Genomic DNA, 27,734 nt, shown 5'->3' with positions numbered 1-27,734 from the left:
GTAATAATGATATCCATTGACTTTAAACTGTTGACATTCAGCATTTTAAAAAAATGGGTGACGGCCAATTTGACGGGGGGATGTAATTTTTCCATCGTGTAAGAGAAATATCGCAAATACAAAATAAAGACAAAATTCTCCATAATATTCTTAAGTGAACAACAGACACCAAATTTCTGACTGTTTTTATTATATAAGTGCAGGTTGTTATTCTAGAAATGAAGAGAACCAAGGTGATTTTGAATAAAATATTGTTCCTTAAATTACTTTTAATAGAAGATATAATAGGCCACTACTTATATAGCATTCGCTTATAAAATAAAACATATAAAATCAAACACAGCTCATCATACTGCCCTCGAGTGTTTTCTGTCTCATCTCAATATCACGCAGTAATGAAGGCTTCAACTAGCACAAAACGGATCATAAGACATAGTTGTTGTTTACCTTGCCTTTTCATTTAATGTTTTAGACTCGCTCCGAAGTAACGATATCTCCTAAGGGCTCTTACATTTTCAAAGAGGATCCAACTGAATACATCCCACCGCTTGACGAACTTATGGTACATGTAATGAGCATAAGGCTTCCAGATGAGCATTCAACACGATTCACTATAAAAATATCTTTCTTCGACCAGCTTTTACTCACAGGAGTTGTACGATCAATCGGAGCTAGAGATGTTGGAAAAGAAAAAGCCTTAATTACAGGATCCATGAATTATGATCCTTCGGACTATGAGAAAATGTGTATGTTTGCCGACTGTCCATTAGTGGGTACGTAATTTGTAGTGTCCAAGGATAGGTATATACATATAATATTTTTTCTAAATAAATTGACAGGTGTTTAGTAGCACTAGATCCTATTTTTAACCAGATCCCGTGCATCACCTACATTCTATTGCTAAGAATGCTGATAGAAATATGCTATGACGATTACAATTTGTGTAGTTGTATCAAAAATCCAAACTTGATTAGAAAGTTGTTAAGATAAGGGGCTTTGAAACCAATAGAAATTCAATATTATAGTATCGTTTCAATAATTATTCTCTTGAAACTTTGTAATAGAAAAGAAACAAAATAAATTTATTATAACAAATGAGTTAAAGCAAGTATATAAGTATGTCCTCAGTACATATTCAACCAATAAAAGAAGTGGAACAAACCAGTTCAAGATTAGGAACATCTGCATCTAGACTGGGAACATCTAAATCGGGAACATCATCTTCTAAGTTAGGAGCATCGCAAAGCCTGATATCCAATAAATCTGGCTCGTTCGAGAAGTCTGTGCCAGAAATAAGCTGTTGTAATGTAGATATTCTTCCTTTGTTTATAGGTAAACTTTTTTATTTCTATTTATAAAAATAACTGTTCATGTACTTTTTCAATACTTATAATTAATAAAGTGAACATATACGGGACAGATTACATGAATTGAAGGTTACAAGATACTTACTCAATGATACTATATTTTATATTAAATACTTATCTAGCTATACATCCATGACCCAAAACCATCAGAGTAAGTTCGTTTCTCATCATGCCCTGGCCGGGACTCGAACCCGGGACCTCTGACAAACAAGCGCAGTTCCGCTGCGCCATAGAGGTCGATCTCGACACAACCCGAGATATCAATCAACACTTATTTGATGACACTAAATATCGATTACAATAAATGATTGAAGTGTTATGTTTATACAGATTTGGACAAAATGTGTGTTCGAAAACGAATGGAACCAATGTTTGAACCAAAAGCCTTATTGCGAAAAAGTTGGGACAATTTACCTTTGGTCACTCTGGAGTTGTCTGTGAAAAGAAATTCGTTGAACGCAAAACACCATGTCATGCTAAAGAAAGCAAACTATATGAAATTCACAGTGGTGGCATCTTACAATATGATTGAACCTTATAACAACGAATTTGTCTACACTGCTGCCACGAAAATGCCTTTATGTAATGAAACTGTGAGTTTAAAAAATTTTTAGTCAAAATATAATGTAGTGTAACTTTCCATCATTATTATTTAACTTATTTTTAATTTATTTTTTTAGAATACCACAGTCATGACTTTTGATCAAGGTTACAGTTTTCCTAAGAATTTCCGAGATAAATGTTTTTATCCGAAATGGGAAAATCTTAGACACAATGACGATGCTTTCACCAGAGGAGACGAAAAAGTGCTCTATGATCTTGATCACTTGCAAAATGAGAACAATATTGATCTACGTTACTACATGAATAATTTTCGACATTGCTGTATGTATCAGTTTTCATTATGGATTAAATTTAAGAAGACAAAATTTCTCCAACACATCCTATTTCATCATAGCCTTACCCAAACCTCTCTCCATTTTTTCATAACTCATTTAATATACAGATGTCACAATGTAATTATATGAGATTATTTCTTAGTCCTTCTAAGAAATTCTCATGTAAATTTTCATACTTCCAGACACAACGGTATGGGGATCGTTTCACAGGACCCTAATCTTGCAGAAAAGTCAATGGCTTTACGATCATTTACGATCTTACAAATGGCCTTTCGAAATTCATATGGTTGGAGAACAAAAAAGTCTAGAGTTTATGGCTCATTTCAATCTGTTCAAACTTCTTTATCCGGGGGGTGGGTATACAACTCTTTCTCTCTATCTTCTTTGATAATCTCACTTTTATATATTTATTTATTAATAACTTAAACATGATTTGAGATTCGTGATTTGTATAATCCTAAATATACAACGACTATACTTGCCTTAATTCTTTTTTTAAAGGATCTTCATAATATTTCAGTTACTTACCGTATGAACAGTCATTAGTCTTATAACTTATATTTTTCATTCACAATTTTCAGAGTCCTATGTTTGTCTAGCTGTTCCATTGAATTGGATTAATAGCCAAGCAATGGCTCAACAGTGTGGCTGTGAATTATTACTCTCATCTGCTGATAATGCGCCTTCAACTTCTGGCAGTGGACAAAAACCTACTAGCAAGTAAGACTTAATAAATGTAGCATAATATCTTTAGATGACATTGAGCTCAGCTTTTTAATGATTGTTTAAGATATTAGGTACATCAAAAACTAAAAGACATGAAAATGTTCTTAATTGAAGTCAAAAACATCTTTTCAGACGTGTTAAAAGACAATTGAAAATGTTACATGTATTATTAGAAATATATATGTATTTATAAAAAAAACAGGAGTGGTGCACCACTTTTATTTTTACGAACCCATGTATTCGGATGGACCAACAAACAGGTGGATCAAGATATTTAAAGATATTTAGTGACCAGACCATTATATGAAAACAAACTGTACTTCTCACAAACGTAGGATAAGATAGCGGCTAAGATTGAATAATAATTAATAGTAGGTAAGGCTATTCAGTAGGTGTCATTAAAGTAATTTCTCTCTTGTGTTCTCAGAACCGCAAACAGCAAGGAGTCAGGTGCTTTAAGCACAAGCACTGACACCGAGTCAGTGTTCTTCCGATCCACAGGAGCTGATGGTAACACCGCCTTTGTGATCGTCGAGGTGAAGTTAGCCAGACCACTGAAGAAACCCGCAATTCCACCATTCATTAGCCAGTAAGTAAAATAAACTCAAAATCTACAAAAAACAATCTTCAACAAATGAATGTTCTTCACAATATTTACAATATTTATTTGTCTTAGTTCGGAAATAGCAGAGATGTTGACCGGCGTCGAAGCTGGAGTCAACAGACGCGAGTGCATTGGCCGTGGTCAGTTGGACCGGGAGTGGCTCTCCACTTTGAAGACTGCTGTGGCATCCCTTAACAAAGTACCACATTACGGTAACATTAATCCTTTTCTGAGCTTATAAGAATAAGAAGATCCGGCCTAAGGGATCGAATAATAACTTGAAGTTCCGAAATGGCAGGAAAATGGAAATTTGCGCATCACGAGCAATAGCTAACCATTATAAAAAAATATATGTCTAACTTGAAGTTTGGGTAAAAGAAGACGACAGATAAAAATTGCTGGTTGCAGAGAAAAATAATTCTTGATTCATTTTTTACAGGCATGACAGAATTTTGTAATTTTAATCGTCAACTAAGTGAAACACGCACTAGAGTTGAACTTTTAACATCATTCACAAATGATGCCGCTATGTATGTTAACAATAATTTCGTTGTCCAAGATTTCCTTCGATCTGATGAAATCTTTGAGGTTAGTGAGCATAAATATACATAAAATGCATACACAATATACAGAACATAGGCATTATTTGAGAATAACAAGAACAAAATAATTATTACAACTAATCTACAGAAGAGGTGTGGTGTAACACAAACTCCATGAAATTCTATTCAAATAAACTGAGATTTAGCCATTTCATAAAACGATTAGTACATACATTCATATAGTCACGTGTATATCCCTTGCGGGGTAGACTGAGCCAACAGTCTTGAAAAGACTGAAAGGCCACGTTCAGCTGTATGGCTTTATGATGGAATTGAGATTCAAATAGTGACAGGTTGCCAACCCATCGCCTACATGAGGAATGCCAAGTTTATAAGCCCATCCCTTAGTCGCATTTTACGACATCCATAAAAGGAAATCTACGGAGTGGTCCTATTCTACATAAAGAACCAGGAACCACTTGGCACAATTTTTAAAATTTTGCTTGATGCCAATGATAAACATGTTTCCTGAGCAACAACTAAACTTAGGTACTTATTTTCAGGAAATGCTGCTAATGTCCCACGCCTGTCTCATGAGGATCACCTGTCAAATGCTGGTGGAAGTAAATACCCTCACTATAGACCCAACGCTGAGAGCGGCGAGACATGCGCGACAAATGCAAGACGTGGCTCACGCCAAGCTGCTTTACTTGCAGGTTATTGCTGTTGATATCAATAGATTATAGTCTTGGATCCATATGGCATTTGTTTACATTTGATACTGATTTTTTTAAATAAGAGCGTTCATTTGATTTAAATTTAGTTATATTACTGTACCTACTTCTTGAAACGTTTCGTAAGAAAATCTCTTTTTCTTTCAAGTTATGCTTTGGTTCTCTTTAATCGTTATGTATGAAATAAGTAATCATAACATTTTAATGAGAATGTAATTTTAAATTGTATTTTAATTTTGGTTAATTACCTAACCTACCAATTATTGATTCTTAAAGGATTAAATTTCAAATTCAAACTTTTATTTGCATAATATGAGTACAACAAGGTCTTAAATATAATGTATAACAGATCTTCATATTTACCCTTTCGGATGTTGCAAACATTTTTTATGTATTAGTAGACATACAAACTTATACCTATCAAACATTCGGCCTTGCAGCTAGTTATAAAGAAATCCCGCGACGCTGATTATTGGCGGGAACTCTCCACTTGCCTCATGGACATCAACAGAGACTGGGGCGACGTTTGCCTTACAAAGTCTTTACAGCTCAACTTCAGGCATCCTATAACGTAAATATACCTATTACAGATAGATAGAAGGTTTCTTAAGTTTTTAAAATTGGCTTTTTTCTAGTTCGTTCATACCAAGATTTTTAAGTCTTTAACTATAAACATGTTTTATTCGATTAATTTTGCTTGTTTAATAAGTTATCTCGTATGCATAAAATGTTTAAATATTTAATATAATTAGCTATATCATTTCAGTCTCCTTGCAAAAGGTTGCATGGTATACGACTCGGATCCTGACGCAGCCGAGGTTTTCTTCGGCGCTATACTAGCGCTGTACCCGTTCTGGACCGCAGGATGGGTCGTCATCAGCTCGTACTACTTCGAGCAGCAGCTTTATTATATGGCTGATGCTATTAAAGATAACATGAAGAAGTAAGTAATAAAGGTATCAGCTAAAATTATGTTATGTTTTCTTGGTTTAGTGACAAAGTAATTTTTTAGTAGCTAATATTTTACAGACATAAATACAATCACATCTATATCCCTTGCAGGTTGAACAGAACCAAGAGTCTTAAAAAAGTTTAAAGCTATTAAAGCCTTAAAAAGACTAAAAGGTCATTTTCTATTGTATGGCTTAATAGTGGAATTGAGTTTCGAAAAGTGACAGGTTGCAAGCACATCACCTACACTACAAGAAGGATGCCAATTATGCAAAGACAGCCAATTAAGTATAAAAACATGCCTTCCTTTTAGTCGCCCTTTACGACATCCATGGGAAAGATTTGGAGTGTTCCTGTTCTAAAGTGCCGAGGACCAGTTTTACATTTGAAACAATTATCGTTATATGAATTATTGTTTGTTTGTCAATCTTCTATCAACTAGAAGATTGACTTTCTGGGACTACAAGTTGCTTAACTAATGGTTGCACCGTATTTCTTTCCGCAATAACAATGCAGTATATTGATATTTTGTTATAAAATTCTCTATCGAACAGAACCAAGTCTGCAGGGCTGGTTCAGTATGACCAAATAGCTCAGCCTCGTTGCTGGGGCCACGAGCTGGGTGACTGGTGGGAAAGTACTCCATTGCTGCCTGGAATGAGCGTGTATTATGATGCTGCTGATCTGCTCTTGAGACTGCGAGCCTTCACGGTAAAGAAACATGCTATACTTGGAACCTACTCATAGAAATACAAAAAAATACTGTTACCTACACACATACAAATACATGTATCAAAGTTAGAGAAAGACTCAATAGCCACAATTCACTGATGGAAGTAAGATTCAGAGATTCTGACAGGCTGCTAGCCAATTGCCAAAAAGAAGGACCCCACGTTTATAAAGCTTTTCAACTGTCGATCGAATCGACAATGTTATGCACTTATTATTAGACTAGAGGCCGCCCGCGACTTCGTCCGCATGGAAACCCTATCAATCCCGCGGGAACTCTGGGATAAAAAGTAGCCTATGTGTTATTCTGGGTCTTCAGCTACCTACATACCAAATTTCATGGTAATCGGTTCAGTAGTTTTTGCGTGAAAGAGTAACAAACATCCATACATCCATACAAACTTTCGCCTTTATAATAGTAGTAGGATAACATAAGATAAATCAATTCTGATTACCCGACAATTCCCTACCATAAAATAAATCAATTCTTAAACTCGAAACTACAGCCGAACCTAGCATGTTATGGAGAACTACCCATATTTTAACGAGATATACTTTTACAATCTAAACGGGAACAAAAGCAGCTGGACCACGCTATGTTTTTTCTTCGCTAGCGCCTGGTAGCGAGCGAGCGAGCATCGAAGTTATGTAATTAGTTTTAATACTAACTGATGCTCTTACGGTGAGGGAAAACATCGTAAGGAAATCTGCGCATTCACAGAACTGGATGTGTAACTTTGAATGCTCCAATACGGTTAAGGTTCCCCTGCAAAGGTTGCGAAGGTTAGACGGGAGACGCTTCGTGAAAAACATGACTCACCCAATCCAGGATCCAAAGTCAAAGGCATACCTCGGGCTCCTCTAGAGCGGTGAGGATGCAACCGGGACTAAAGCCAGGAAAAAGAAGAATATTTGTATGGGAGTATGATTTTCATGAAGTTGGCAGATGTATGCGTGGCAAGAGCGCTGGCAGAAGCTGGTGAATCCACCGCTTACTACCACTTGGTGACGCTGTGCTGCAGGCTCCGCGGAGACATTGATCAAGCTATTTGCCATGCGACGAAAGGATTGGAGAAATTTGGAGAGGTATGATGGTAAAAGCACCAGATTTATTTAAAGTCTACAATTGTAGAGGCCTTTGTAGACTTTTTATTGCAGTAATTTGACTTTTTAATGCCTTTTTGGGATAAAGTATTCACTCGATTGCTATTCCTAGTTTGTGCATTTTTAATATTTTAGTATAGTAGTAAAGGCTTCAGAAACGATATATCACCTAACGATTACCTAATCTTAATCCAAATGCAGGAAACTTAAATGCCATATGGCATATAATTCACAAGCTGATGTACATTTTCGCGCAAAATGCTTAATAATTTAAAAAAAATTTGCTTTTATTCATATGCCCTTATAACTTCTGTTATTTCCATTTTTCTTTTGGCAGATTGGGTACCTTCGGGCGTTAGAAGCGGAATGTCTTCATAAAAACAATGTATTCGAACTTGCTGCAGCATCTTTTGAGAAATCAGGCTGTAGCGTAGGAGCGTATAGGTTTGTTATCCTATTGTACCTAGTAATTGAAACGTTTTAAGCTTGGCATCCCCGAAGAGCTAAATATTTGGGCGTCCCAATCAAATCAGCGAAATCTTATAAGTTTTAGTTTATGTTTGAGCTGCAAAATAGGAATACTTATTAGATGGTACATACCTTTTGATTTTTTTGTGTTAGATACGGTTGAAGCTAAAGTGAAGTTACACATAACTTAAGCCGGATATAAGTTACCACTTAGTCACACTTCGAGGCTATAACATACAGAAGAAGATATTCGTAATATAGAGAAATGTTACGAATATGAAGATATTGACGAAAGAAGTTTCGTCGCTCGTCTGTAAGCTCCCAAGGATAACCGAAAAGGATGCAGGACGATGAATAGCTATAATAATATTTCTGCCCTCAGCACATTGTTAGGACTACCAACGAAGGAACCTCAGCGCGTACGGTCTACTCTGGTGGATCTCATACGCCGCCAACCTAATGCCTATGCGTGGATGGCACTCGCCGATGATTGGATGAAGGTTTGTACAAAGAATTTTTCATTACTAGACTTTTATATGGAGTTTAGTTCCACTAGAAATTTTCGGGAAAAAAACAGAACTACCTACCTTATTTTTTATGGTTAATTTTATTAGCCATGTGTAATGATGTAATTTTACATTGAAAACTCACGGCTCTTTGACGGATGGGATAAGAAAAAGTACATCTTTCCACTTGCCACGATCACTGCATACTTCTATCATTTCATCCACTTTCATAACTCTCTTCATGTTCATGACCTGTTAACGTCGTTTTAATAACTTATTTTAAGCGGGCAGCAATGGGTGAAGGCGGTGACGGGGACGTGACTGACGAGCAGACCTCGGCCAAGGTGTGCGCTGCGGCATGTGCGGTACAAGCCCTGAAGTGGGACAGACTCGCTGGAAGAGCATGGGCCTTGCTGTCGGCACTCGTGACGCCAAGCGCGAGACGGATGTATTGCAGAGATATGGCAAAGATTGTAAGTCAATAAACTATTAACGCAACTTACTTTCTTCGATAAGATTAAAAAAAAAAGAGTGAGAGTAATTACATGGGACAAACTCGCTCGAAGACTGAGCCTTACTGTCGGTACTGGTGATGCCAAGCGCAAGATGTAAAGAAAAATGGCAAAGTTTGTCATTGCCAACTTACTCGTGTACTAATTACACAAATGAACATCTAATCGAGGGTCGAACCCGTGGTTCAGACGCGAGAAAACAGCCCCGCGCCCTGCGCTTAAGCCACAATGATTTCTATTTCGTCAGGAAATGTTCAGAACACAGTTAGGCAACAAATAATGATAATCACTATTTTCTTATGTAATATTATTTCCTCAAAAGAACAACAGTCGTAGTCATAGCTATCATTTATTATTATTACAGTGTGGTTACGAATTTGACGATAACAAGAGGAAATTCAATTCGCCATCGGAACAGTCTCTTTGTCACCGCCTCGGTACAGCCCTACGTGAATGTCGCTGTGTAAAATGCGACTCCATCAAACTTTGACATAGTCAAGACCATGTGAAGACAAGCCTTGTCAAGCTACAGTGGATTTCAGTTTCGGCTCTTTAGCGCTTGAGAGTGCATTTAGTTTATTTTTCCTGAATTACCAATAAATAGTTAATTGTGGATTCTTCTTTTCGTTTTTACAGTTACAGAGATAATAAGTATAAGAACTTTAGGATGATGATTACAAGAACTTTAGCATCGTTAAACAAGACAATACCTCGTAGGAAAAAAAAGTCAGAGTAAAAAGCTCTGCATTTTATTTATATCTTATAACTTAGAGCCGTTATAATAAACTGCCTACAACCGACTATTTAGGTTTAGAAGATACATTCTGAATTTATCACTTACTGCTTCGAATAGGTACCTACTTACTTAAATTTTACAAAAGAAATTGGTACGGTTACTTTATGTGTCTAGAAATAATAAGCTACATATTTACATAATGCCCTTATATTTAGTGCTATATTTCGACGTTATTTTTTTTACTGCTTTATAGGTATATTTATCGTTTGATCGAAAAATATTATCTACCGTATTTGCCTTACAAAATGTTAAATAATTAATTTGCCTACTTAATTTTTTAAATTTTACTATATCGAACATTATCTAACAAAAGAGGTAATTACAGAATACGGTGTCTGTACCTAGACTTAAAAATATTTCTTATAAATAAAAAATAATAAATTAAGTAATTGATTGGTATTTTAGTATCAATCTGCCTATACAGTCCATTGCAAAAACTTGATGGTTTTTATTTTAATGAAATCTTATAAACACACTGTACCTAATCCTTTAAACTGCTGAACATTTTTTAATTATTTCTATGGTTTAAAGATATTTAGCTGCTTCAAGAGGTACTAGTGCCTGCGGCCATCATAACTCATTTAAGTAAATGGTCCTTATCCTGTGAAACTAGTCTAATTTTATGAAGTCCATGAGCTATATCGTAAGTACCAATATATAACAAAAGTACACAATCTATTGTCGTTTCTTATCCCTGTTCTTTAGGTACATATAGGGGAACGTAATGCCGGTCTAATGGTGGGGCGGTGGTCGCTTCAGGCTCTGGAGGATCAGGCAACTCCGACAACTTCTTTGTAATCCAAATCAGTCCCCACACAACGAATGAAACAGCTGATAGCCTGAAGAAATAAATTTGTTTTTACATCTACATACTTACATATGCTCACGTCTTATGCCTTGCGAGGTAGACAAAGCCAACAGTGTTGAAAAGAATGAATGGCCACGTTCAGCTATTTGGCTTAATGATAGAATTGAGAGTCAATAGTAACAGGTTGCTAGCCCATCGCTTAAAAAAGAATCCTAAGTTAAAAATCTAAAGCTAATCCATGCGAAAGAGATGGAGTGGTCCTATTCTTTTTTGTATTGGTGCCGGGAACCACACGGCATCTTTTCTAACGAATTAAACTCGAAAGCTATTGAACCCATTTTGATGAAATTCTGCCTATAACCACAAAGAGTGGCAGATGCTTAATTCTCTTTGTGTTTTACTATAATATTCACAGGAAAAATATATAATTATTATATAATAAATGGACATAAAATAATATAATATATTACCAAACAAAACGAATAATATCTAAATACTAATAACGAAAAAATATACTTACATACCACCAGCCATTTTTCCGAAAAATTATGCCTGGTTGCGACAAGTACCGTCATATAAATGAGTTTTCCAGTTTACCACCATTTTACAGTTCTGTTTATTATAATGATTTCGTAACAATGGGTTTATGCTTGTGTCCAATAAAACGAAGCGATAGGTAGACTTGGAAGAATTCTGAAATAATGCAATTAAAGTGTAGGACATATATATACATCCATATAGTCACGTCTACATCCCTTACGGGGTAGACAGAGCCAATAGTCCTTAGGACATAAAATTTTATTTACAAAAGGATGTCATTTTGTACCCGTGGCCATGCTTACTATGTACCATGGACAATATCAACGTGATGAACCCAATAACTTTTATCCTTGGCAAGAACAATTATGGAAGTTTCTGCATACTTTATGACTCTCGACTCTCGACAATGAGATGAATATCATAGCTCTGATTGGACAACCGGTCTAATACACAATATTGACTATTGTTACATAACAATAAATGTAAACAAATAATATTCTATCATCTGCGTACGTAATCGCCTGCACTGAAACATACATACATCAAGTAAGTCTGCAGGCGACTGTACCTCAAAATCTATTTTTGTGTTAACAAGAGGCTTTCTATTCCTTTGATTATTTACTTCTTTGTAATAAGTGGGTAGGTGTAGATATCATTAAAAAATATATCACCGCATCGGCGGTCAAGTCAAGCCCAAAACTTCGTCTGCTTTACTTTACCCTATAGGTGACATTATTAAATCGAGTCTTACCCCTATAAAACCACCATCAATTATGAGGTCTTTCGTGTACGATATGTACGACTGGTTCAGGTTCTCCGACCTTCGAAAGAGGAGTCGGCAACGTAACATCTGGCAGGTGGTCTAGAAATAAGTGCCATACAAACGCCGCTACATATATTGTGACTGCCGCACCCAGTACACTTGTAAAAACGCTAAAATTGCAAAAAAAAATTAAAATCTTTTTATTAAAAAAGAAGTTTGTATAATAAATTGCAACAGAAGTTAGTATTGAAAAAATAGCACCTCTTGAAATTTCCTTTTTTTTCTATAGGTTTATAATACAAGTACCTACCTACATATATCTGACATGGAAAAAAATATCTTACAGTACTTACAGATACATTCTGTTATAAATGCGAGGAAATTATTTGCTTCAAATTATTTTCTTAAATGTTTCTAGAAATATATATTTTTTTAAATATTGGTTGGTTAACACCTAGACGAGACACATTAACTGTAATGAAAAATTTGAAACCAAACCCTGAAAGAGTTTGGGTGTTTTTAATGTTTTGTCAATGAAAGAGATATAAACTATATCTATTGATGTTACATTTTGGCGTGTTGTGTAAATATTGAGATCATCTATTGTCAAATTTCCAATATAATCAAGATACGTTAAAAATAAATTTTCGGTTACAATGGACGATTGTACACACCTCGTATTTATCATTCGCCTATAAGTGTGTGCCGGCAGGTTAAAGCTTCTTTAAGTTGCATAGGTACATAGTACATCCATAAAATTACAGGCAGAGACTACATTTTTCCACTAGCCACGATCTCTGCATACATTCGGTTTATCCATATTTAAAACTTTATGCAAGATCGACATTTTTGATTTTTTTTTAACCAACCGGAATTAGTTCTTTTTCCCTGTGCTATAAGAGACTAATTTTTTCAGCGAATCGTCATTTCGTACTTGATACTTCTTCATAGCTTTGGACGATGATAGCTTTTGTTCACCTTGGTAAACTAATTCCAAGATAAACAAAGCCCTAAAATTTCAAATCATTAAATCATCTGAATCATGTATTTCGAAAGGGTGATAAGATCTCTGTAAGCAAAACGATTTTAAAATACGTATTAAATATAGGAGAGTCGATTAAAAAAAACAACGTATGATTCGGTTATGTTGCTTTTTACTATCAATTTTGATGTATGTGTACAAGTATGAATTCGAGGAAAATAAAGGTAAGTATATTGTAATGTTTTTATATATATTCTACATCGCAGTACTCATTATGAACAAACATTACTTACTTTCGATATACATCTACTCAATCATATTTTGTTCGATTGCCCATCTGCATATGATATTATGAGAGCATACGCATACATTGTCACAAAACAAAAAGTAAGAATATTATCTATAGTAATCCAATCGATTTAAATAATATATACTAGCTAAAGAAACACCATTCGTCCTCTGCAAGAGATTATAAAATACTGCGTAACATCTAACTGTACAGATGAGTAAAACAAAGACGTATCAAGGAAACATATGTAGTCGGTATCCACATGATATTTATTACAAGGTCTCACTTACAGATGCATAGAAACGAATAATATTCTCACTGCATATCGTAAAATCGGTGAAAAATTCGCGATAAAAACCTAAAATCCACATACTGAAAGTCTAAAAATATATTATAATAGATTTCAAATGTCTATACATAGATGAGTTTCACTACGCGCTTATAACGAGCGTCGGGCGCGTACGTTACAATATTTAAATACGATAAGTAAACGATCACTGCGTGCGCGCAGTCGATCGTACGTCGCTACTCGGAACCGAACAGGGACTAGACAGGCGCCGCTCCTACCATGCGCAGTACGCACGAACATAGTTCACCACAGTTACAAATATATATAAACATATTTTGTTCATTAATCATCACATTATTCTGTCACTTACATTTTGATTATAATTTCGTCTAAGTGCAAGTTTCATTGAAACGTTACACGATGCGAAAGCCGCTATCAAGTCAATCATGTAATGTGATTCATGTAATATGATAACAAAAAGAAAAAAGCACTGATTTTACAAGAACTAAGTTAATTACGTATAAAACGAATGATTGTGATTGGTTGTAGAATTAGCCAAGTTGTCAAAATCGATATTGCCACCGACCACATTCCTATTTCGCACTGTACAATAGTGATTTTGAACATCGACCTATATCTACCACGTCTGTTTATCTACGCCAACATCGCTAACGAACCACATCTAAGACGGCGGGATACGATAGGTAGATACGGTCGAGCGCCGTCCGAGAAAACTACCCTCGTGCGTCCCGAGCAATACAGAGTTCGTATCGAAAGTGAAATTACATTTATTTAATATAATATAAGTTAGATTCAGACGAAGACTTTGGCGAGTCCGTCGGCGCCGGCGCTGGCGATGTAGGGCCGCAGCGGGTGGAAGGCGACGTCGAGGATGCTCTCGTCGAACTTCTTGCGGTGGGCGGTGATCTCCTGCACGCAGGTCTTGGTGTCGAGGTTCCAGAGGCGCACGGAGCAGTCGTGCGAGCTGGACAGCAGGAACAGGCCGTTGGGGTCGAGCGCCAGCCCGGTGACGGCGTCCAGGTGCGCCACCATGGCGTGCGCGCAGCGGCCCGCCACGCCGTCCCAGAAGCGGATGTGGCGGTCCTCGTGCGCCGTCACCAGCAGCGGCAGCGCGGGGTGCGCGCGCACGCGCGCCGCCGGGCTCTCGCACGCCACGCGCATCACCGTCTGCGGGCAGGAAGTGCCATCTAAATATGGTGCGGTGGGTGGACCTTTGCCAAATCATCACATTTAAAGAGTGTCAATCTTACTTCACATTAAAAAACAATGCTATAAGTATCAATCTAGATAAGGCAATGGACTCCCGCATTATCATTTTGAAGTACACACCTGTCCGGTCTCGAGATCATAGATGAGCAGCGCGCCGTCTCTATAAACAACTGCGGCTCTAGCCCCAGCGTCTGCGAAATCAGCAGCGGCGGGAACGTTGCTGATCTGCAGACTAGGATCTCTCAGGGTAGCCAGTAAGGGCCTTGCCGCTCGTGGAGCCCAAAGCCTTGCGGTACCGTCCGCTGATGAAGACAGCAGTCGCCCGTGCGCCGTCGATAAAGACCATACTGCATCTGTATGGTCACGCAGAACAGGACCCTAGACAAACAATTGAAATATAAAGACACAAATGTCATAGAGTGAGGTAGCCTTAAAAAAGTTGGACTTGGGTTGACACACTTAATTTTACAATAAACATGTATATGTTTATTGTAAAATTAAGTGTGTGTCGATATAGGTGTATACCTATATCGAAAAACATCCAAGTAATTGCCATTCAGTAAAGGTGAGTTTTTATAAAGACCAATCAATAAGCTAAATAAGAATAAATCAACAAAACACCAACCTGAACAGCAGGATCGTACGGATCATAAGGATCCGCTGTCGGCGGGGGCAAATTCCAAACGCGAATAGTGGAATCGAGTCCTCCTGAGAAACATTCCTCGGATCTCGGAGCTCCCATCGCCAAGCACAGAACAGGCGCAGTATGGGCGCGGAACGTGTATAGCGGTTCTACATCGAGGCCGGCCGATTTCTTCGCCGGCACCGTACGTTGCAAGTTCCACAGTTTGAGGGTGTGGTCTTCGGAAGCAGTCACTAGGGCTGCCTCGGTGGGGTGGAAGGCGAGAGCTCGCACCTGTAAAAGTTATATTATATTGTCAGTGTTCTATTTCCTTTTTTCTATTTTTCCACATATTCTTTGTTGATTCTGCAAAAAATTATTTCCAACCATCTTTTTATTTACTTTCGTGCCTTAATGGCACGAAAGTCTGAAAGTCAAATTTTTTTTTTCAAAGACGAAATTTGTGTGTCGTTTTACACTAAAAACTTTAACCATATAATAAAAAGAAATCATTATACATAATTTATTATTATTATATTGTGTTGATGATCATATTCTCTATGAATAACTTTCAATATCAAAAAAGATCAACTGGATGAAGAATACTGAGAAATCTTTCATATCTGATCAATTGATAAAACTATCTCTTGCAAATAAGGAAAAAAGTAGTGAGATATTTTGATAAATTTATACATATTTGTCTTCGAACAGTGATTTAGTTTGGTTGTGCCACCAATATTAAGAAACCTATCACCGTATTAGCCTCCAGCTACAATCCAATGGACAATAACAAAAATAAAAAATTACATCATTACATTGGGAAAAAAATGTACTCCACATTTCAAGTTTTGTGGAAGGGCTACATCTTATCAGTGGGGTCGTAAGATGTTTTCATCACGTCATTATCAATCTTACGCCTAAGACCTTGCTTTTATTACGTTCAAACCGAACCAAAAGTTATAAAAAAGTACTGACTCCATCAAAGTGCGAGCGTAGCGTGTACTTCGCGTTCCACGTCTTGCGGAAGGACTCCTTATTGGCGCTGGCCACGTCGTAAGCCTCGGGCTCATTGCTGACGGTGAGCTGCGCGAGCTCCCCCAGCGCCAGGGGCTCCTCGTCCGCCTCGCCGGCGCCGCTGGCGGCCGTGGACGCCGTCGCCGCCGCGGCGGGAGCGGCCGCGCTCGGCCCGGAGAATTTCCCTGCAACAACAGTGAACAGAGTTCGTTTGAGTTTTGTTCTTGAGTAGAAATTTAACAAATTCCTACCACTGTCAGGTGATTTATTCACAAACGTTGAAAGGCAATATAAATACATCGACATAGATACATAGATACTCTTTATTGCACCAAAAGAAAAAAAAATCAGAAAAAGTAACAGGTAGTTACAATATACCTTATGGTCCTTATCTAGTTTAAGGTTAACCAATGACTCTGCGACATTTGTTTGATTACTACCAGAAGCTCTTACGGTGATGAAAAACCAGCATGAAACCTGCACATTCAGGCAACTTGATTTATAACCATGATCCAATATGGGTTAGCCTTCCAAAAACCTGACTGACCCAATCCAGGATCATGGTCAAAAGGTGTACTTCATGCTCCAATCTGGAGAGGTGAGAATGTGACCAGGACTAACGCCAAGAGGAAGAATTTGGGTATGGTTCCACTGCAAAGGTTGCGAAAGTCAGACAGAAGTTGTTTCGTGTATAAACCTGATTAATCCAATCCTCCTACTTCTTTTTCGTTCTATTCTTTTTCGTCTTGGCTTTAGTCCCGGTTACATCCTCACCCCTCTAAAGGAGCCCGGGGTATGCCTTTGACCATGGATCCTAGATTAGGTGAGTCAGGTTTTTACATGAAGCATCGCTCATCTGACCTCCGCAACCTTTGCAGGTAAACCTAACCCGTATTGGATCCGTGGTTACACATCCAGTTGCCTGAACAGCAGGTTTCCTCACGATGTTTTCCTCACCTACGACTTCTATCGGAAAAAGATAACAGCATTAAAACGAGTTATATTGAAACGAGTGACTTTGCAAAGTCAAAATAGACTTTGCAAAGTCATGCAAAGTCAAAGACTACACAAGAGCAAAGTAATTAAAATGAGTGTGTATTACATATTTCCTACTGGCTAAAACAAACATTACGAAAAGACACAAATACATAAAAAAAAACAATGCCACAAAATTATTTAAAAAAAGCAGCAGCTTCCCACTTACTTCAACTTATATGAAGAACTTCATTGCAATCAGATAATTGGGCTAAAAACTGGCCAAGAGCGTGTTGGCGTAGTTCAAAAGTTGCCTATGTCTTTCTCATCTTTGCGTTTACCCAGTTGCAAGTGCAAAAGATGCCTATCATAAGGAAACAGTCTTATTGTGATTGATCATAACGCAGTTTTCAGAGGTAGGTAATACAATCGTGGTCGCTAGCAATATCATTGCAACTCACAATTTTATAATTACTTTATTTTTATTCAACTTCCTACTTCTTCGCCGTGAATTACGATTGTGTACTCAATAGCACATAAATATTTTCGAATAACATGCACTACTTTTTTATGTCTTTGGGTCATCATCAAACCGAAACAAAGAGTGACGCGATTCTGCACACATGCCGCGAGGCGCAGCAGAAATGTGTTTTCGCGTAAAGTGAAATTTTTGAGAATTAAAATATCGTATCGCGTCTCTTGTCTCTTTTAACTGACCCTTAGATATTAATGTTCATTTACATAGGAGTTCATGGACATGGGCCGTTAAAAGAATAATCCCCAACCAAACCACCCACATCTACTAACCTTGCAATTATACAAGCCGAATCTACGTAGGGTACATATAATATATATAATACTAACTAAGTAATGATATAATTCTCACCAGGCAAGTAAGAAACTATCGAATCAGACCTACATAATAAACTATTAAATGTTAGAAGTGAGAAGACAAGCAACCAAACAAAAGAAGCAGACTCACCAACAGGATATTCATCACCTTGTCCACCGCCGTCAGCCTCGCTCTCAGTGAGCAGATTCAGCTCATTCAGCACCTCCTCTGCTTCCAGATCTACCTCTTCGCCTGACATGAGAATTAAATTAACATTAACTGAATTGGGGACAGCCTGACGAAAGGTCAAGTAAAAAATTCCCTAAACCGATGAGTTTGCATGAAGAGTTTATTAATGTGGACAAAGTGAAAGAGATATTCAAAGATTGTTGCGAGTGGAAAGATTTAGTCTTATATGTCTAGTATGTATGAAAACTGCTATTTGATGACATCTTTTAACACACATATATAAAATCACACCTATAGAAAATTGGAGTGTGTTGGACTACCTTGAAGCATATCAAAATCTGAAGAATCACAAGATTACGCCTGTTACCTTGTTTCCCCGTAGGATGGTGAGGTTGCTTAGCATCAAGATCATCAATGTCATCCATGTCCATCTCCTGGCTGGCCAAGAACTCAAAATTAGCGAACACGGCCGTTGTCTCTTGCGCAGAAAGACCTTCCTCATTGTAGCCGGTGGACATGCCACTCTTGCGAGGGTCTTTGCCTCCTGTAACAAAATAAAATTCTTAAGTTCATAGAAAATCACTGTAAATGGTTAAAAACTTTATATATTAAATAAGGATTAGTATGTTATATTTGCTAATTCTACATTTGTGTCTGTTTTACAGACTTGAGGAATAAATGGTGACATAATATAAGTATTCTACCAAACCGAGATAATCATAAAAATTCTGGCAAAGTAATTTTAAAGATGATTAATTTCTTCTGCATGCTATAAAATGTTATTGCATTAATCATGCATCTTTGTAAAAATTTCCACTGCATGTTAAGTTTTGCTGTCTGGTCGATCTTTTTGGGCGAAGTATCAGCACTCTTTTGGGGAAGGTGTCCATTTTGAGGAGTGTTTTGTTCTGTTCTTTAAAGGATTAACAAGCCCCAGGGACACTAGCACCTTTATTTCTTTACATAATACAAAAATGGCCAACTCACCATAATCATATTTACGAGCCATAGCCATATTGGCATTCATAGCATGATTACTGCATATCTCATATCGTTCACGCTGCTTGTCATAGTTTCTGTAGTTGGGATCTTCTCCACGTTCTTCATTCTGCCCCAACAGTGTCCGCAGTCGATTTGAGCGCAATTCCAGTATTGTATCTGTACATCCTATTTCCTGTTTAAGAAAAATAAACAGTTTAGTTACAATTCATAATAAAAATATATTTAAATCTTTAAAGCAAAATTGAAATTAGACAATAGAAATGAAAATTTTTTTCAATAAATAACTTCAATGTATATAATAATAATTCTATCTTTACTCACCTGCAAGTACTGTTTGAGGACCTGGCGCCCATTCTTCCACGGCGCCCGCTCCACCGGCTCCGGGTCTGCTGGCGGCTCCTCAGGCGGCGGACGCACATCGCCTTGTTGAAGATCTACCCCATACTTGAGCTTATGGAACTTCGCCCTTTCTTGCTTCAACGCATACTCAAGCATCTTGATACGCCTTACAAGGTCATTCTTTAGATTCTCTTGACCCTTCCTCTCACCTTGGAGGAAGGCGATCTGTGCCTGTGAATCAATGGAATAGAATGAAGGACAGAAATACATATGTTATTTTTACGTAATTACAGATATTTAGTCAGGTAGATACATAGTTACTTTCATTTTATGTTTTCTATTACAATGCCAAGTATGCAATGTGCAGTTTTACCAAAAAATTTCTACTTGTATTTAATGAATAAAATAAATATGAAGATTTTGTGTAAAAAGATAGATAAATTGGCCCCCCAATTTAAGTTGTCTAAAGTGTTAAATTTTGTGACTAAAATCTGATTCAATAGTTAATTTCACATCTAACAGATTAAATACCACAATCAAATAGAAGTGATTTATGTCAATATGATTCTGTCTCTTTCTTAAGGAAATTATGTATTTCATTTGCATATAAATAATATTTCTTTTATAATTTGGTTTCAACCCTGGCAATCAGTAATTTAGCATTCAAGTTTTAACCCACCTTTGAATTACTCAGTCCTATACCATGCTAAAATAACAGATTTTTTATAGATAGTAGTACATCTTAATTTTAAATTACGTTCTGAGTATGAACAAAACATAATCAGAATGTTTTCATTTGCATTTACCTTCCTCCCAACTTATTGAAGAAACATATGTAAACACAGATATATAATTTTTTTTATAACAAATGATTTCAGTGACTATAGAATAAATTCATGAGAGCTGGCTTGTTGATGCTATATAACTCAGGACTAGAATGAAAATAGATGGAGAAACACCATTGTTACTATAATTACATTATGAAAAAACACTAACAAGAGATCCATGCACAAAATGTTGATACTGTGTCAATTATAATGAATTAAAAAACTTTAGGGTAATATATCCAATTTAACCAAACTAACCCAACCCAATTTTTTCATTCAACTTCAAACAACAACAGTATATATGTTATGCATTTCGGGGATTGCTCAATTCATTACATTTATTTAATATATGCATAAAATTGTTGCAAGCATGTAATTAGAAGTCAAAAATATGACTATATAAATCTATGTGGAATAGTTTCGGCTATAATGCCGAAGAATAACGGAACCAGTAACTTTTTCATTTATAATACGGGTCGGATTTGTACTAAAAACAAGAAAATATTCACCTTAAATTCGGCTCTGTCCACCTCCCATTGTGATCTCTCCAACTCGAATCTCGCCCATTCATGTTGTATAAAATGTAATATTCCCGGTATTGAATACTGGATACTTTGGCTAGGTTCATCATTTTGTTTGTTATTTACACTGACTCCAATCTGAGATCCCACTTGCCCTCCGTTGTGATGAGACACGGAGCTATCATCCATGGCTGTTGGGATTTTCATGACATGGCCACCATTACCGAACTTGTCACACACCTATCGAACTACGAACATGAACTACCCGAAACGATATATTAACACATCATTTAACTATATTTCAACTAACATTCACATAAGATTCACCATTTAAAATACTTTTTATCGACGAACTCATGAATGACAAAAAATTATTGCATGACGGAATAGAAAAGTCGAAACGACGTCCGTCCGCTACATTGCGTTTTGTTTTTTTTCATAATTCAGTGTTGCCAATGAAAAAATTATCCATCCATTGACTTATGTAAAAGAGAGAGACTAGACTAGATCCGACCCATTGTTCAACTGGTTCGCCTCGGTTCTTTAGTCGGACGACTCAGTTCTTTGGTCGAACGATGATGTCTACTCGCTTATAGATCGCCCTCTATCTTGTTTATACCCCAAGTACTAAGCGGATCCGTCTACCATAGTGCATAGTTGTAAGCGCGACTTTTAATATTATTTAAATAATTTTTTTTTTTAGGTAGGTAGTTAAGTGGATACTCTAAGAAGTAAGTATATAGGTATACCTACATACTTATTTTGTAAGCTTTACATACTTAGAGAATTGGTTACTTGTACCTTGATTAAGTTGGAATCGGAGAGGAGACGAGGTAAGATTAAAGAGTTAGAGACAAAGTGAGCAGATGGCACTATTAACGTAAATGTACTCACACTAAAAAGCATCAAATATATTTTTTAAATAAAAATAAAACCGACTTCGGCTAACCAAAAATTGATGTACGATGAGTTATGCTAACCCACTACGTACCCACCTATTACGTAGTTTATTTAATTATAAATTATTTTTAAGAAGTCAGTGTTAATTTTATTAAAAAAAAATAATGCAGTTTTCAGGACAGTTTCTGTTCTGTCCAAAAACATCTACCTATTTAGGTTATGGTCCAAAAAGGCTCGGCTGGCTGTGCATGAGAACGTGTTGGTTGGTTTCAACATTATTGTATGGGAGTTAAGTTGGGTATGGGAAAAGAAGGACGAAAGCAGACTAAATGCGGTGAAAATGAGAGCGTTAAGGAATATGATGGTGAGAAATTGAGTGGCCGGATAAGAAACAAAGTGATAAGAGAATGTTGTGATGTGAAAGAAGATAAAGTATAAGGAATAGAAATGGTATTCTAGGATGATTTGGTCATGTCGAGAGGATGAATGAAAGCAGGTTGACTAAGCAAATATACACAGAGGTTGTGGATGGAAAGGTAGGAGTTGGAAGGCCTAACGAACGTACCTTGTACGATTAAATCCGACAGGTCGGGATAAAAAAAGAAGACTACTCTTAAACGGCGAACTTGCATGAAGAGAGAATGAATGTGGATGAAGCGAAAGAACTATGCAGAGATCGTGATGTACTTACTCTCTGCCGGGAAAAAGACTTGACTGATGTAACATTAAAAACTAAATAAAAATAAGTTTGATGTAAAAAATTTATTGGAGTAAAATAAAACCAATACATTGTAAGAATAACATCATAGTCAATTCAATGAAAATAAAACCGACAAGAGCTTAGTTACTGATCGAAGAAAAATTATCAGTAAGTATAGCAAAATTAGGTTGATAGCAGACGCCTCCATAAAGCTGTAAAATAGAATTAATTAGACTTCTTAGAATCTTTGGAGCGCGATCGTGATCTGGATCGCGAGACGGAGCGAGGCTTGGAGCGGGAGCGGGAGCGACTGCGCGAGCGGGATCGAGACCCGGAGCGCGGCGAGCGGGAGCGGCGGCGTGACCTCGAGCGGCTGCGAACATTACACCAAGAAGTTAAAAAAAATCCAACATACACTTCGATTCACGAATGTTGACAAGGCATAGTAATACAAAATCATGCGAATCGTATAATCTCAACTATCATTTTATAACCACCCCCGTAGCATGGCACACGCAGTCATAATAAAAAGCAAACGATAGTTTATCGCGCGTTAAAAACGGCGTCGTGCGTACCATAACGCACTTACAAAAAACGAGTTGATAAGATTTTATGCCTTGTCAACGTTTGTGAATAACCCCCATTTTAGTTTGGGATCCGATTGTCGATAGTCAAACTCATGGACGCTTTTGTGTAAATGCTACATTACAAACCAAATAAAGATACTTTTTTCGACAGTTGAAGTTTAACACGTCTTGGGTGTAGACTTAGTCAGAATCCGGAATTTACCTTAATATCAATCGTTTTAGGAATTCAGTAATCATTGGGTTGCATCAGTCCAATGAATGAATGGTAACAGCTATTGAAGAAAGCCACTGAACTGATGATTAATATAGAGAGATAAAACAGTTTGAGCTTCTCTGTACACAAGTTCAGAATAACAATGTGACTCACGGAGTTCACGCAGTATTTACAATAGACGTTAGTCGCGAAGCGCTGAGAGTACAGAGTGCTCAATGTAGTTTTCAACGAGTAGAGTGTGCACGTAGGGTGTAGCTACGTAGTTCGCTGAGCGAAGTTACCGATGCCGCCAACTCAAGCAGAGTACACGCAGCGGAGTGAAAACTACGTAGCGTTGACAATAAGAAGTGCAGACACTGACGGGTTCATTCTCAATGATAACCTATAACATAGTTATCATTGGGTTACTGTGGCCAAAAATTTGACATGGATTTTATTTTATCTTTATATGCATTTGTACAAATTTGCAGTCAAAACAATAATTGAGTAGGGCATAAAACTGCAAATTAGCTGTTAAAAAAATCAACGTTTTACAGATCCTAATAGCTTATTGACTAATTCAAATATTCATAGTAGTAATTAATTCAGGCAAGCGAAATAGCATTTTAAACTCAAATAAGTGATAAGGTACTACAAAATTTCTAATCAGTTCATCTGAATTGAATCAGGACATCTGAATTAAGTCAAGTGGAATATGTGCTATTAGGTTGTAAACCGCATCTTATAATTATCTTCTTTTATGGTGAGCACGTAGACTTCTGAAATAAAATAAAAAATGTGGTTTCCTTACCTGCGACGACGACGTCGGGAGCAATCTCGTGCGTAATGACCGCGATCACCACAGTCATAGCAGCGGTCATCGTAGGGTCGCGATGGTGGGCGTGATCTGGGTGGTGGGCCCCTGCCACCGTGACCGCGCCCATTTGACATTTCAACACGAGCCCGACGTCCGCATATTGTTCTTCCATCTAAGCCGCGAACCTAAAATGATGCTTATTTAATTTTATGATGAGCATCAAGAAAATCTTGCAATGATTCTTTTCAGTTTTTAATTTTATTGTTAACAAGCGAAGGCCAATAAACTTGGTATTATTCTTTTAGGCGATAAGCTAGCAACCTGTCCCCATTAGAATGTCGATTTATCCGAATGTGGACTGTGAAATGATGTGTGACGGACTGAACATGGTGTTACAGTCTTTACAAAACTTGGCTCTGCATTTCCCGCAAGATGGGATCATATGTTCATTAATGTTAACAAGTTTAGTTGCCTTGCAAGAGGTTCAGAATTCATGTAAAAATCTGACGACCACAACCAACTAGAACGCAAAACTAAATTCCATACTGTAACAAATGAAATGCTGTCCTATATTATGTAAATTCACTGATATACAGGTTAAACATCAATACCCGCCAATCGGCCATGTGGGTGAAGAGAATGTCCTACAATACAATAGTAAGCCAAGAATCAGATTTATTTACGATTTGATTAATGTTTGCACTAAATTTGACAAATTACATTATTATGAAATCAATATTATCAGTAAACAAAATAAATTTGTTTATCATAAATTTTGTAACAACTTATTGGCAATATCAAAACCTAAAAATTTGTATGTATATTTTTGTTAAATAACACAGTCTACCTGCCAGTTGTTAAGTTTTTTTATTATATGTGACTTTTACGTTATTACTTGTACTGTAGTAGTTAGTGACATATGAATACTACTACTAGAAAATAAGTGATATATTTTTTATACCACAAACAAACTCACAACGAAGCTCTTAGTATTGTTTTGAAAACAAAACAAAAATGTGGTTCATAAATATAAATACAAATTCAATAAGATTGTGGCTTATTAGTCACCTATAGTTTAGAATCTTTAAATAGCTTAAATGATTTAACTATAAAACTAGTCCATTGGTGATATTATGGCTAACTCTTAAACTTAACAGCTATTATAACCACAAGGCTGGAACACACTTATTACGAAATAATTTAGAATGATTAAAATTGTCCTTCCCAATCATATAACCAATAATCTAACCAATCTGTATTCAATGTAAGAAAGAGGCGTGATTTTATGTATGTATGTATGTATGTGGTTTTATAGGACGTGCGCGAACATTAGGATTTTTGATTTGTACGATTAAATAAGTACTTACAGCATCATCAGCATCACGAGCATCTTCAAACTCAACGAAAGCAAAGCCGGGTGGATTTCGAGCAACCCACACATTTCTCAACGGGCCGTAATAAGAAAATGCATCTTCCAACTCTGGTTTACTTGCATTATTTCCTAAATCTCCTACGTACACTTTGCAATCGCCGTAACGAGACATTTCACCTGAAAGAGTCAAACAAATGGTGTGCGTGCAACTCATAAAACATCGCCATTGTACTCTATCTTGATTTTTACATAGTTCAAGCAAAATATGTAATAACTAGGTACTTCCATACCTTTAGAACATCAACCAGGACTTAAATAAATGAATGTTAAAAGCAGTTTATAATTCACACGACGCCAAGCCAATCGCCATCAATCAATACAATACAAAATTTAATACTATACTGACTATACAATAGGAATGTGAAAAAAAAAATCGATTATGGAAAAAATCGATTAAAAATCGATTTTTTTAAAGTAAAAATCGATTTTTATACTTGATTTTTTTTAAATTAATAATCGATTAAAAATCGATTTTTATAATCATCCAATAAATGCACTCCGAAATTATGTTTTTGTCTTCTGGCTTTGAACCTGGAACGCGAACTGCCAAAGAATACTATCATAGCTCCATAATATTACATTAACGCCACCTGTGCATTCTTTCTGTACTCTTAAAACAGTTTAGATGATTAATTTAATCAAACATTCTCTAGATGGAATTAGTCGATGAACAGTATTTTACCGACATTCGGTTGATATTTTATTCATTATTCGTTGCTGAAACTTCATTTTTCAAACTTGATTGTTAAAAACTTTAATTTGTGTTGATTATACAGAGTGACATTTAAAACAACTGCATCCTTTTAAACATAGACTATACCCATGCTTCTGAGCCGTTTGAGCCTATTTTTATTTAAATTAAACTTCATCATTTTCACATTTAAAAAACCCTCAAAAACTACGTCACACGCTTTATTAAGACCAACAAAAATAATTTAAAACTAAACATGTAAATAAATGTCTGAAAAATAAATTTTTTATCTCTTTAGATGAGTACACTTAACAGTTAAATTTATGCAGTTGAATTAAATGTCACCCTGTATAAGAACTTACTGATTCTGTTGTTTATTTTTAATGAATAAATCTATTGATATAATGTAAATGGCGTTTATTTTGACATAAATTGAAAAATTTGGAAAAAATCTATCAATATAATAAAATCGATTATTTTCTTAAGAAAAATCGATTATTTGTTAATCGATTTTTCATACTTAAAAAATAAATCGATTATATAAAAATCGATTTTTTATCAGCAATGTCACATCCCTACTATACAATCGAGAATCGAATCAATCGCCATGTAATAAATGGACGACCGAGATGAATGAAAGGAATGATTATCACTATTGCCAACTCTTCATCAGAAAAAGGCGCAATTTCTTGGACCTAATAAAGCGTTAAATTGTAAAAACCGTTGCGTTGCTCTTAGTCTGCGGTGAGTCGAGATAGTAGAAAGCGGAATCGACTTGTTGGCGCCGGCAGATATCGTGCAGAGAGAGAGATGAACGGGCGTCGAAGAGATCCAGGCGTGAGCGGTAGATGCGTCGGTTGCTGAAGTCGATGAGAGTGAAGTGCGGATGGAAGCAGGACCAGGAATACCCAGTTGCTGGCCTTGCTGTGAGACTGCTCGCAGAGTGAGGAGTGATGATGGTAAGGATTGGAATTGATGCTGAAGAAGGTTGCTTCCAATCAGGTCCAAGGCCAAGGTCATGCCTTTTCAATTTATGCTTAACGAGTAATGCAAAAGAAGTGTTTCATTTATATTTGAAGTGTAGGCTCCGTTCACTGTATATTGTCGTTCAAGTCGCCGTTTGCCGGTCTATCAGACCGGTTTGTGCAGGTGTGGTGCAGTCGTCGGCTGGTGGCACGCTGCTCTGCGGCGTTTAATAACTTCACATTGAATTCAGGTTCGAGTCGGTCAGACCGAGGTCGGATGTTGATTGAA

The 27,734-nt window shown here is 36.7% G+C and overlaps 3 protein-coding genes across 5 annotated transcripts; 1 reads left to right on the top strand and 2 right to left on the bottom strand.

Moving 5' to 3' along the window:
* The first annotated feature begins 218 nt into the window (after positions 1 to 218).
* Positions 219 to 9,632, top strand: LOC106132275 (uncharacterized). Its single transcript, XM_060947765.1, has 20 exons — positions 219 to 233; positions 473 to 773; positions 1,129 to 1,164; positions 1,234 to 1,332; positions 1,698 to 1,960; positions 2,048 to 2,252; positions 2,449 to 2,619; positions 2,848 to 2,986; positions 3,420 to 3,581; positions 3,669 to 3,808; positions 4,036 to 4,184; positions 4,702 to 4,854; positions 5,313 to 5,443; positions 5,639 to 5,815; positions 6,378 to 6,534; positions 7,492 to 7,638; positions 7,994 to 8,100; positions 8,507 to 8,624; positions 8,915 to 9,103; positions 9,507 to 9,632. Exons 1-20 carry the CDS (start codon positions 219 to 221, stop codon positions 9,630 to 9,632), a joined length of 2,985 nt encoding a protein of 994 aa, XP_060803748.1.
* A 3,551-nt stretch (positions 9,633 to 13,183) lies between these two features.
* Positions 13,184 to 21,607, bottom strand: LOC106132421 (striatin-3). Of its 2 annotated transcripts, none has more exons than XM_060947702.1 (9): positions 21,149 to 21,607; positions 19,795 to 20,043; positions 19,459 to 19,645; positions 18,839 to 19,015; positions 18,451 to 18,534; positions 16,437 to 16,660; positions 15,465 to 15,755; positions 14,960 to 15,217; positions 13,184 to 14,797 (listed from the first exon to the last, which is right to left on the bottom strand). In XM_060947702.1, the coding sequence occupies exons 1-9, from the start codon at positions 21,365 to 21,367 to the stop codon at positions 14,423 to 14,425; spliced, it is 2,064 nt and encodes a 687-aa protein (XP_060803685.1). In that variant the 5' UTR covers positions 21,368 to 21,607; the 3' UTR covers positions 13,184 to 14,422. The 2 variants fall into 2 exon arrangements, with proteins under 2 accessions (XP_060803685.1, XP_013187286.1); XM_013331832.2 differs by having other exon boundaries at positions 18,433 to 18,534; positions 21,149 to 21,606.
* A 1,196-nt stretch (positions 21,608 to 22,803) lies between these two features.
* On the bottom strand, positions 22,804 to 27,085 carry LOC106132289 (serine/arginine-rich splicing factor 7). 2 transcript variants are annotated; one of them, XR_001228532.2, is made up of 6 exons: positions 27,068 to 27,085; positions 26,020 to 26,143; positions 25,725 to 25,906; positions 24,352 to 24,542; positions 23,715 to 23,943; positions 22,992 to 23,133 (listed from the first exon to the last, which is right to left on the bottom strand). XR_001228532.2 is itself a non-coding variant. In XM_013331651.2 (5 exons), the coding sequence occupies exons 3-5, from the start codon at positions 25,899 to 25,901 to the stop codon at positions 22,986 to 22,988; spliced, it is 516 nt and encodes a 171-aa protein (XP_013187105.1). In that variant the 5' UTR covers positions 25,902 to 25,906; positions 26,020 to 26,143; positions 27,068 to 27,085; the 3' UTR covers positions 22,804 to 22,985. The 2 variants fall into 2 exon arrangements, 1 of the variants encoding a protein (XP_013187105.1); XM_013331651.2 differs by lacking the exon at positions 23,715 to 23,943 and having other exon boundaries at positions 22,804 to 23,133.
* Between the last annotated feature and the right edge of the window lie 649 nt (positions 27,086 to 27,734).

This window comes from Amyelois transitella, chromosome 14 (assembly GCF_032362555.1).
Source record: "Amyelois transitella isolate CPQ chromosome 14, ilAmyTran1.1, whole genome shotgun sequence".
Lineage (NCBI taxonomy): Eukaryota > Metazoa > Arthropoda > Insecta > Lepidoptera > Pyralidae > Amyelois > Amyelois transitella.
This window is presented reverse-complemented; position numbering and strand designations above follow the sequence as displayed.